Here is an 11,698-nt window from a genome sequence, read left to right as displayed (position 1 = left end):
GTTGTTTCACATACAGGTGTCTGCATCATTCTAGGTAAAAGTGTCAATGAGTTATTGAGGCACAAAATGATTCCAGATTCTCATCTTTTGCATTATGGATGCCATTTTGGGTTCACTTCAGAGGCTATTTCAACAACTGGTTGAAGGAACGGGTTGATTTCAAGTGTCAATAAAAGGTGGAAACTCTGGTATCAAGGACAGGTGTTTGCATCACTGTAGGTACAAGCATCAAGGAGTTATTAAGGGACCAAATCATTCCAGATTCTCATCTTTTGAGTGCCATAGATGCAAATCTGGAATGACTTTGAAGGCCAATTCTGCAAAGACAGAAAGAGAGAGAAACCTCATTCCATGTACCACTGGGAGGTTTAAGAGTGCCTTACCATACAGGTGGCTGCATCGCTCTAGTCACAATTAATGATGAGTTATTAAGGAAGAATCATTCCAGATTCTCATCTATTGATTGCGCATAAATGCAAATCTGGAATGACTTTGAAGGCCAATATTGCAAAGACGGAAAGAGAGAGAAACCTCATTCCATGTACCGGTGGGAGCTATTAGAGTGCTTTACCACATACAGGTGGCTGCATCACTCTAGTCTCAAATAATGAGAGTTATTAAGGGGCCAAATGATTCCAGATTCTCAACTATTTAGTGGACCATAGATTCAAATCTGGAATCAGTTTGAAGGGCTATATTTTAAAGACAGATGGAGATAGAAAAATGATTCTAAGTACCAGCGGGAGCTATTAGAGTACCTTATCACATACAGGTCGCTGCATCACTCCAGGCACAATTAATGATGAGTTTTTTAGGGGCAAAGTGATTCCAGATTTGAATGTATTGCATTATATGGATGAAATTTTCGGTGCTCTTCAAAGGCTAAAATTTCTAAAACTGATCGACGGAACGGGTTGATTCAAAGTACCAGTAGAAGCTTGACAACTGCTGTATCACATACAAGTGTGTCCACAATTCTAGACGCAAGTATCCGTGAGTATTGAGGGACCAAATGATTCCAGATTCCTATCTATTGCATTACGTGGATGGAATTTTGGGTCCACTTCAAAGGCTGATATTTCAAAAAAGTTATTGAAGGAACGGTTTTATTTCAAGTAGTTATAAAAGTTGGAAGACTCCTGTATAAAGGACAGGTGTCTGCATGACTGTAGGTACATGTAATGATGAGTTAGTAAGGCACCAAATGATTCCAGATTCTCATCCATTTAGTGGGCTAAATATGCAAATCTGGAGTTACATGAAAGGCTAGCACTTTAAAGACAGAGGGAGAGAGTGGTCTGGGTCCAAGTACCTAAATGGCGATGCCCATATGGTGTCTGCAGAAATCAGGGCAACGATTAATGCCATTTGTTCTTACCTGGGTCTGTGTGGCTAACTGTCACTCATTACAAACTTTCATACTAAGAAAATTTATTGTGGCACCGTATTTACCTATGCAGGATGTATGCATGGTCACAACCAAAAGGTATGGTCACGTCTCTGCCCATTTGGAGTTGCCTTGAACCAGTACTGTGGGTTAATTTCTTCCGTTCCATGTATTCATGAACAGGATGTGAAAATGGGATTTGTGACCATTGCCTGTGTTTCAAGTAGCACAAGTGATGATGAGCTAATAAAGAAACCAAAACATTCTATATTCTCAAGTCCAAAGGATCGACTACACTTTGGGTGCACTTCAAAAGCTGATATGTCAATAACTGGTTGAAGGAAGGAGTTCATTTCAAATGCCAATAAAAGATTGAAGCCTGCTGGATCACATTCAGGTTGCTGCATCATTCCAGCTACAAGAATCAATGAGTTATTGAGGGACCAAATGATTTCAGATTCTCCTGTTTTGCATTACATGGATGACATTTTGGGTGCAATTCAGAAGCTGATATATCAAGAACTAATTGAAAGAAGGGGTTGATTTCAAGTACCGCTTAAAGCTTGAAGACTGCTGTTTCACATACAGGTGTCTGCATTACTCTAGGTAAAAGTGTCAATGAGTTATTGAGGCACAAAATGATTCCAGATTCTCATCTTTTGCATTATATGGATGCCATTTTGGGTTCACTTCAAGGCTGATATTTCAACAACTGGCTGAAGGAACGGGTTGATTTCAAGTGTCAATAGAAGCTTGAAGAAGTGGTATCAATGAGTTATGAAGGGACCAAATTTTTCCAGATTCTCATCTACTGAAAGGGAAAGGGAAATACATTAAAGGTTAACACTTCAAAGGCAGATGGAGAGAGTGGTCTAATTGCATGTACCTTAATTTGGATGCCCACATGGTCTTTACAGAAAGAATGGGCACATTTGAGGCCATATGGCATTGCCTGTCACCATTTCTGTGAGTAAATTTGTGATTCCATATTTTGATACACTGTGTTTGAATAGTGGAATCATGATATTTGCCAAGGTGGGTATGCAGATATTGTTCCAGCAGTCGTTTTTGGTCACCTCTTTGGCCAATGGGATTATTTTGGAGTCATCCAGTGGGGGGCAGCTCCTAGGAATCTGTACAATATGTGTCAAAATCATAACTGAATTATATTTTTTGATAACTTTTCACTTTTAACCGCAGGCTGGCCTCTGAGAGCTTTTAAATGTTAGGTATTTAGGTTTAAGCCTGCTCTAATGAGATGAAATGAGCTTTTGCATAGTATCTCGACAGTTTCAGCACGATAGGCACACCATGTTGATAATGTTCACAATATTAAATTATTAAACAATCTTTAAACCATAACGTAGATAGCCTATTCATTCAAGCAAGTTATATAGCAATCATCATCATTTTTAAATCAACTACGGCTGACATGCCAAGGCACAGTGTTCCCTGGCATGTTGGTACGTAGTATTTTAAAGGAGGAGTTGGGGGTAAGCTGCGGAGTAAGACACATAAGAAAAACGTCCACTTTAAATGTTTAAATTTAATCAATGTTATTTCCTTCCATGTTTCAATCTATTGTATAATGTCTGTAGATGAAAAAATGGACTTCCTTTGTCAACAGGAAGTAGAATTCAGCAGGAGCATTGGGCACATGGTGAGCAAATCTCAGCTCAGCTAATTTATATATTTTTCTCATACAAAAGTGTTGATAATTGGTTTGTGTTGTCTTATTTCAGTGAGTTACATCCCAATGTTATGTTTTATGCATTTTTGAACTTGTAAAAAGTAGTTTTTATTGCATTTTCTGTTAAAAATTTAAATATTATCACATAGATGTAAATGTGGAATGTCAATTTATTTTCCAAATTTCAATTTACCATTGACTTAGTTTATAGATTGAAATCGAAAAGACACAGCAAAAAACTGTGATGTTCTATCTATCTAACAGATTTATGTTGATTCCCAGCATGCTGACTGTGGGGAAAAATGGACAGATGTACCAGAATGAGTGTGAAGGAACTGTGTGAGACCAATGACCTGGCAACTGCTTTGGTGTTGGACCCTCTGCTTGGCTTCAGAACCCATAAAATGAATATCAGTCCTCTACCAGAGATACAACATTGGGGTAATCTCAAAGAAACTTTGGTGCAATTTGAGAATACACATGACTTCAACAAGACTTTTGAGGCGCTGACAAAACTGGCTGGTGACTGTTTTAATTCTCTGGGAAGCCATCATCAAGACCTACTGAGGGAACATGTTTATCGCTACTTCAGTGCCTTCCTGTTGGACAGTGGTGTCAAGATAGAGTCCTGTGCGAGATACTCTTCAGAGACAAATGGAGCAAAGGTAACCTCTACAAGGCACTGGTTTGCAGGACAACGTATTGAGGTCTTGCTGGGCTGCATAGCAGAGTTTAGCCCTGCTGACAGCAATGTTCTGAAGGCAGGAATCAATGACTTCAGCGTGATGTATTCAATGCGCAAACATTCTGCTCAGCTGTGGCTTGGGCCTGCAGCTTTCATAAACCATGACTGTAAACCAAACTGCAAGTTTCTTGCTAGTGAGAAGAATATCGCTTATGTTGAAGTGATTCGACCAATCTCACCTGGGGAGGAGATTACGTGTTACTATGGTTCCAGCTTTTTTGGGGATCAAAATGAAAAGTGTGAATGCTGCACTTGTGAAGGGAATGGAGAGGGTCATTTCAAACACAGAGGGAAGCAGCTCCATTTTGAGGAAACAAAGGACCCTGTGAGCAAAAAGTACCAACTGAGGGAGAGATATCTTCATCTAAAAAGAAAAAGAAGGAACAAGCAGATTTCTGGACCAGCTCTGAAAGGTCAGCCAGAAAGAAAAATGTCCAGGGCCCAGAAAAGGCAGGGAAGAAGAACGGAGATCTCCACAGCTGAAGGTAACAGAAGGGGCAAATATTTTTGAAAGCTATTGATAAAATGATGATGGTAAGGGAGTGTAAACAATGATGAACAGGTTGGGTATGTGCTGTGTTGTTGGGTGGCTACGGCTCAGGAGGTAGAGCGGGTTGGCCATTTATCGGAAGGTCGGCGGTTCAATCCCTGGCTCCCCCCAGGTTGCGTGTCGAAGTGTCCTTGGGCAAGATACTGAACCCCCTGGCGTGTATGAGTGAGTGTGAATGCTAGTTTCCGTTTGAGCACTTAGGCTCAGTGTATGAATGTGTATGACTGGTGAATGCAGATGTAGTGTAAAAGCGCTTTGAGTGGTCGAAAAGACTAGAAAGGTGCTATACAAGTACCGAACATTTACATTTGTTATAAATAAGGTTCAAGAATCATGTCAGGAAAGGAAAGCTGTTCAAATAAAAAAATAGATGGCAAATCATGTCAATAAACAATTGATAAGTAAGCATCAAGAAGGTATTGTTATCCCTTCACACCTCTAAAGTTATTTTGGCAGTGCACATGAAAAAGTTTTTATGGTTTATGTGTGCTCCGTTTTACCCTGTTTGTCTGAGCTGTTCAATTTAGTTCTCCACCAGTTCTGTTATTTAGTCAGTTCTGTATCTATTATTTAGTTTGTGTTTTGGGTTTCAGTTCTGTCTTTTATCTTCTTTTCAGTTTTGCCTTTGTTCGTTGTGTTGTGTTTCACTCCCTGCCTCTGTATTCAAATTCTTTGGTATAACGATTACCATTACAATTCGTTTTGTGCATTTTAGGTTTTGTCCTGGTATGTTGTTACATGCTTTACTTCCTGGTTTATTGTGTATTAGTTTATGTCTAGCTTGTTCCTCTTTCTGACTAGCCCCTCATGTCTTTCACCTGTTGACTCTCTCCCTGCTTGTTAGCCCTGTGTGTGTGAGAATATTGCCTGTGTTTCCCACAGTCCATGTCATTGTAGCAGGTGGTTCTCAGACTGTTCTGAGGATATTTTGTGCCCATTTGGATTTCTGTTTGGATCACCTTTTTCCTTTGGATTGTTTGTTACTTTTTTGGATTGCTTTGGACTCAACCACTCTCAGTAACTGTCCTCACTTTTGTTTTGCTTTATTAAATCATCGAACTGTGTCTGCTCAGCCTTCATGTCAAGCTATTGGATCCTAAAACCTCCTCCATGCATCACGTGCTATGACAGTGTTAAGATTTTTTAACATTTGCCTTTCTTCTTTCTCCCACTCTAAATGCACAGGCCTAACAGAAGATCTTCCTTACCTGGTTGGCAGGATGGTAAGTGTATATCAGTAGGGAGTGCCCTTTATGATGGTTTGTTGACAATACAGAGCTTCATTTGTGCTATTTTTAATCATCCACAGAGTGAGCGACTGTGCGGGCTGTGTTTCCACAACTTCAGCAACTTAAAGCAACACCTGAAAGTGTCCCACACCATTCAGAACAAAGAAGAGTTCCAGCTTCTGATGAAATATGGGAATTCACGGTTGGATCAAGATAAATACAGTTTTACATGTTGTATTTATTTTTGTTATTTGCACTAATTTCTTGAACATTTATTTTTAATTTCCCACCATAGAACTAGCAAATCCTTGGAATGCCCAATATGTGGGAAGGGGAATCTCATCCGCCTTGATAAACACTTACAAACAGCACACAACATTGGTTCAGCAGAGGTAGGAGATTCAATTTGTGACAATAAAGTCTGCAAAATCTGTTGTAAATCATGTGTTTTTCCATTTAATGCCACTTTTGATGTCATGAAAAATTTGTTGAAAGGAGCGAGAACCGATCATGAGGCAGGCCAAGAGAGCAGTCATAGTTAAAATGCTGGCAGAACTGCGTGAGTCCAACCCTGATGTGCCCATGGTATCCAGCTTGGACTTGGGTGTTACCACGGAACATGGTAATTTTAAGTTCTGTTAATGTTATGATATATATCGATGTGATAGGGGCACTGAAAAGGAGGCTTAAATCATCATATCGTGTTCAAACTTCAATGACTTCTGTGTAACAACCAAATATTTCACATATAGACTGACATTTGGAACCCAAGGGTTTAACCTTTAAACTTTAAACTATTTTAGAGGAATATGTTCTGCCTACTGGAGAAATCACTGAGGAGGCTGCTTCCAAGGAACTGAGGGAGGAGCCAGAGGGATCGGAGTACAGGGAAGAGGAGGAGGCCTTGAGTATCAATTCATCCTGCAACAATCATCCTCTGACTGGAAAGCATTCTGCCATTCTGCCATCATGTTCCACCCCCACACCTCAAAGACAGGATCATGATTACAGCATGTCCTCCTCCAGAGACCTTCCTCAAAATACTGATCAGCTGCTGTTTTCCACCCCTGTTTCCGGGGCCCAAAATTCCTCTGCCAGTCACCAAATCCCTTCCACCGCCCTGTGTGGGTCTATGCCTCCGCCTTCATGTGAGACTGTGTCTTCTTTTAAATTATCGGGGCACTTGAGTGGCCATAGTCAGCTCTTGACTGGTTCAATGTCAAGGGACTGCATGTGCATCCTGGAGAAGTTGGATTCCAGATTGCAGAAGCTGGAAAAAAAGATGGACTGTTTGATGGCAATGCAGCGACAGACACCCACTCCGCGTAAAGCACCTCAATCTGTTAAAAAAAGTGAGCATGTCAACAAGGGACAGAAGGGCACTTTTTTCTATGGTAAGTTATTCATTCCTTTCTGTTACAATTTGGGAGAGGAGAATGACGGTTATAGATAGATGGTTTTCCTTTTCATGTTTGTTTTGCAGAAAATACTGTTGACGACTTCTTCAAGTTTCGCCTGGGGCCTGGAAGGAAAGATAGAGAAAATGCAAGGAAGTCTTCAAGCCATGCTCTTTGCTTTTGCCTCTATATGGCTGCTGGTCTACCCTCCAAGATCGTCTCCAGTGACCTAAGATTCCTGAACCAAATGGACAAGTTGCGTGGGTAAGTAAAAAGAAAATAAGGAAACTTTTTTATATAGCACCTTTCACAGACAACAGTTGTCAAAAAGTGCTTAACAGTAAAAAAAAATGGAACAAAATAAAACATAAGGAAGTATTTTTCTTTCATATTTTTCTAGGCCAAGAATTATTACATATTTTTTATGCAGGCACAAATTATTCCCCAAATCTTATATATGGATTTAAAATTATGATCTCTGATGTTGTGAAATAGATGTAAATATGGAATGTCAAATGTGGTGGTGGAATTGGAAGTAAGAGTGGCTTGTAATGGCTTACCTTTTTCCATAGTTGGCCAACATACCTGGTCCAGAAGGGCTACGCACCCTCATCAATGAAAAACATGTTGACCAACGTGACTTTGTTTTTCAAGCACGTTGAAAACTCCTTCCTGACTCAAAGCAAGCTCAAACAGAATGAAATAAATAAAATCCTGTACGAGCTGAAGAGGATCCAGGCCGAGATTCAAAGAACGCTGGTTGTCCACCCGCTAAAAGTGTTGTGTCCTAAAACAGGTACTTTTTATCAAGGTCTTCTTGATCTTGTTCTCACAAAAAATTACAAATTGGATTCTCATCGACTGTGGTGCATTTTTCACTATTTTCACAGATGATCAGCTTCATGCAGCTCAGGAAAGCACTTTCATGACAGCTGCGAGGGAAAAAATTCCTAAACTGTTTGGTTAGTAGACTTAATTATTTATGCTGTAATGCTCGTTTTTCGGTTGCTTACATTCACAACCAACATTTTTTTTAATGATGTTTTGTAGAACGATTGGGGAGCAGTGGAAATCAGGAGAATGAGCATTCTAAGCTAATGGGCTACATCATGGGCTACCTGCGCATCCTCACTGGACACAGATCGGTTGTCCTCACCAACATGACAAAGGAAAATGTGGTCAACTTTGACTGTTGGAATCATGGCGAGATATTCCAAGTCCTGGTTAGTACCTCTGTTGTTTTTGGAGTTTATTTATTCCCTTCCGGATTAGTTTCTTCTTGGAGTGAAACCAATCCGTTAATGCACATATCAAGTGAAAGCTGAGGGGTTAAATGAGCAGTTTCTCTTCCAAGAGAAAGTTTTCAAATTCCAAAAATAAAAAATGGCTGTAAATATATTAAATAAAACTACAGATAAATTCTGATGGTAAAATAATGCTGAAACACTTCTGTCTGGGGGGTGGAATTTGGGTTGTAAACATGTCACTCAAAAGCACAAATAATTTTTTTTGTGGGCTTGCGATTTCAGCATGTAAACTTGTTAACTAAAAATTACACACTTGACCTAGACACACCAGAATTCCTTGTTTATTGAGGGCATAGTAGGTGAGAATGTATTTTGAAATTCAAAGAAAATATCATTGTATCCTTGTAATTAAGAGTGCATTATTTAATATAACAAAGTAATTTTTTTTAAAGCAAGTTTCCCATATTCATATGGGCTACAAGCTCTGCATCTATTGCATCATATGGATGACATTTTGAGTGTTCAACAGCTGATATTTCAAAAACTGATTGAGGAACTAGGCCGATTCCAAGCAGGAACAAAAGCTGGAAGATTGCTGTATGACACACAAGTAGCTTTATCACTTTAAGTACAAGTAATATTTTTTATGGGACCAATTTGTCATCTATTGCATTAAATGAATGACATTTTGGTTGTACTTCAAAGTCTGGTATTTGAACAACTGAGAGAATGGTTTGATTCTAGGTACCAATGGAAGCTTGTAGTTTGCTATATAAAAGACAGGTGGCTTCATCACTGTACTTTAATGCAGTGTTGAGTACTAAAGGACCAGATGATTCCAAATTCTCACCTACTGAGTGGGCCATAGATGCAATTCTGGAATCACTTTGAAGGCTGATATATTTAAGACAGAAGGAGAGTGCATGTTGAGTCCAAGTACCAATGGAAGGTTTTAGATGTGATGTGTGGCCTCATATCCCAGCTACAAGTCAACAGTCATTGGTGATTTGTTTTGTATAATTTAAGTGCATCCACTCAGACAAATCATGATTTCCCAAGGTTGATGACCACAAAACCATGCAGTCATTTGGTCAGGCTGCATTCAACCTAAATGAGGAGGAATTTAGGTGGCTGGAAAACCTCGTCAACTGCAAGTGCTGTCCTCAAGGTCAGGCCAGTGATTATGTTTTCCACAATACACTTGGAAAACAGATTGGTAAGGCAAGGCACTTCCTTCGTCTCGCTTGGGTGGACTGTGGAATGAAGGGAACAATCAGTTTTAACAAGATCCGGAGCAGTGTCTCTACTCAAGTAAGTACTTAATGCAAGATAGGATCTGGCTATAGGATGGTTTTTAAAGTTGTAATTGGTAACTTTTTATTTCTTGGGCTTTCCAGGCCAACCAATACCTCTCTGAGAAGGAGAGAAAACAGTTGGCAAAAGTGACGTGCCACAGACCCAGCACGGCAGAGAGATTATATGTGGCTCTACCAGAAAAAGTCACGGGATATGAGACAAGGTGGCCGAGACCAAAGGCGTTAAAGATGGCCATTGTGAACACCTCTGAGGAGGATGAAAACAACACTGATAAGTCATTAGAAGACACACCAAAGGCGAGCACAGAGGATGAGGAGCCAATCTTTGATGACCACGAGTCCGTCTCTTCACTATCATCTGAAGAGTTAAGGATCATGCGTAAAAGACGTGGAAGGCCTTTCCAGTCAAGTAGCGGGATTAGAATCTCTTCCAGTTGTGAGGTTCCCGCACCATCACAGGACAGCCTTCCACCAGCTCAACTTCTCAAGTCCAAGAGGCAATTGGATTTCTCAATGGAAGAAGTCTCAAAAATACTTGTCTGCACACCTTCAAAGTTTTCTTGTGGTGATGAGAAGTTGCGCCGAACAATTGCTGATGATTGTCTCTTACCAGCAAATCTTTCCAATGCCCTGCCTGGGCAAGCACCCCTTGCTAGCCCACAGAACCTACCTGCACACCTGACTGAGCAGAGCACACTGTTCCTTGCAGCACAGACGGCTCTGGAGGAACCAAGTAGCGAGCCCGAGCCCCTCACTACCAAGACCACAAATTGTGTGTCAGTGTCCCAAATTGAGCAGGTCCCATGGAATGTGCCAGCACCCCTGAGCCCCGTAGAGCAGACTCCCGACTGGCTGCTAAAAATACAAGAGGAGAAGGATGCACAAACCCCAGTGGGACTGGACCCAGAATGTGTTCTGAATCTTATGTTCCAGGAGACACCAGAGTTGGTGTCAGAAACACCAGAAGACCAGATGCCACAAACCCAAGCAGAGGAGGTTCAGAAGCCCTAGCCAGGCAGGACCCTGGCATGTGCTCAAAAACCCATCATGCAGGTGACACAGGAGTTGATACCAAGAACGCCATCAGAGGAGGTGTTTAGGGCATGTTCCTTGTTACAAGAAAGTAAAACACAGTGCCCCAAAGATGTGATTAGCTCTGGTTGGGAATAATCATGTTTAAGAGTTTTAGAGTAATATGTTCATTTATCTTTAAAAGGAGAAAGAATGCTGACGCTTTGATTTATTTAATTTTTTTGTTTATAATTTACAGTTTCTCTTTTTGTTAAATTGCAAGTTGGTCTAGGTAGTCTGTTACACACACACTTGCACACGCACAAGCACACAGGTGCACATGCACAGACATGCACACACACATTTTTACTTTTAATTATAATGTAAATTTTACTTAAAAAATATATCTCAGCAGAATTATTCAAGTAAATTTTTCCAAGACCAGTCTACATGCTTGTGTTTGCCTCTTATTTGAGCCTTTTCTTTATAGTTGTTCTGCTCATTCTCACTCTCAAGCAAATGTAATGATGAGTTGTCAAGACCCTCTGCTCTTTAAATTGTTATATATTAGCCGTAGATGAACAACTGAAAGTACTTCAAAGTCTAATATGTAAAGGATTAAGGGAGAGAACAGGCTGATTCCAAGTACCAACAGACACTTGTAGATGCTTCCTTTGTCACAGGAAGTAGAAAAAATAAAAAATGAAACTAGTTTCCATGTTTAAATTTAATCAACAATGTTCTTACCTTCCGTGATTCAATCTATAGTATAATGAATGCATGTAGATGAAAACATGGACTTCCTCTGTCAACAGGAAGTAGAAGCTGCAGCAGGAGCACGGACCGCATGGTGAGTAAGTGTCAGCTCTGTAATTTATCAAGTTTCTCATGCTAAAAGCGTTGATACTTGGTCTATTTTGTTGTATTTCAGTGAGAAAAATGCCAGTATCATGTTTTTATGCATTTTTTTAACATTTAAAAGGAAATTTCATTGCTTTTTCTGATAAAATGTGGAATGTAAATTTTATTTCCAAATTTCAGCCTACCTTCCACTTAATTCATGAAATGAAATTTAAAAAAAGCTTGCAGCTTTATTTTGTATTCTTATATTTGTGTTCAACTTCCT

At 40.0% G+C, this 11,698-nt stretch overlaps 1 protein-coding gene across 1 annotated transcript; it reads left to right on the top strand.

The window, feature by feature from the left end:
* Positions 1-3,379: 3,379 nt before the first annotated feature.
* LOC119912055 (histone-lysine N-methyltransferase KMT5C-like) lies at positions 3,380-4,333 on the top strand. Its single transcript, XM_038731028.1, has one exon. The coding sequence runs from the start codon at positions 3,380-3,382 to the stop codon at positions 4,331-4,333; it is 954 nt and encodes a 317-aa protein (XP_038586956.1).
* The last annotated feature ends 7,365 nt before the right edge of the window (positions 4,334-11,698 follow it).

This window comes from Micropterus salmoides, unplaced genomic scaffold (assembly GCF_014851395.1).
Source record: "Micropterus salmoides isolate LMB-PRFRI ecotype aquatic unplaced genomic scaffold, ASM1485139v1 Ms_hic_scaffold_2, whole genome shotgun sequence".
NCBI classification, from domain to species: Eukaryota; Metazoa; Chordata; class Actinopteri; order Centrarchiformes; family Centrarchidae; genus Micropterus; species Micropterus salmoides.
This window is presented reverse-complemented; position numbering and strand designations above follow the sequence as displayed.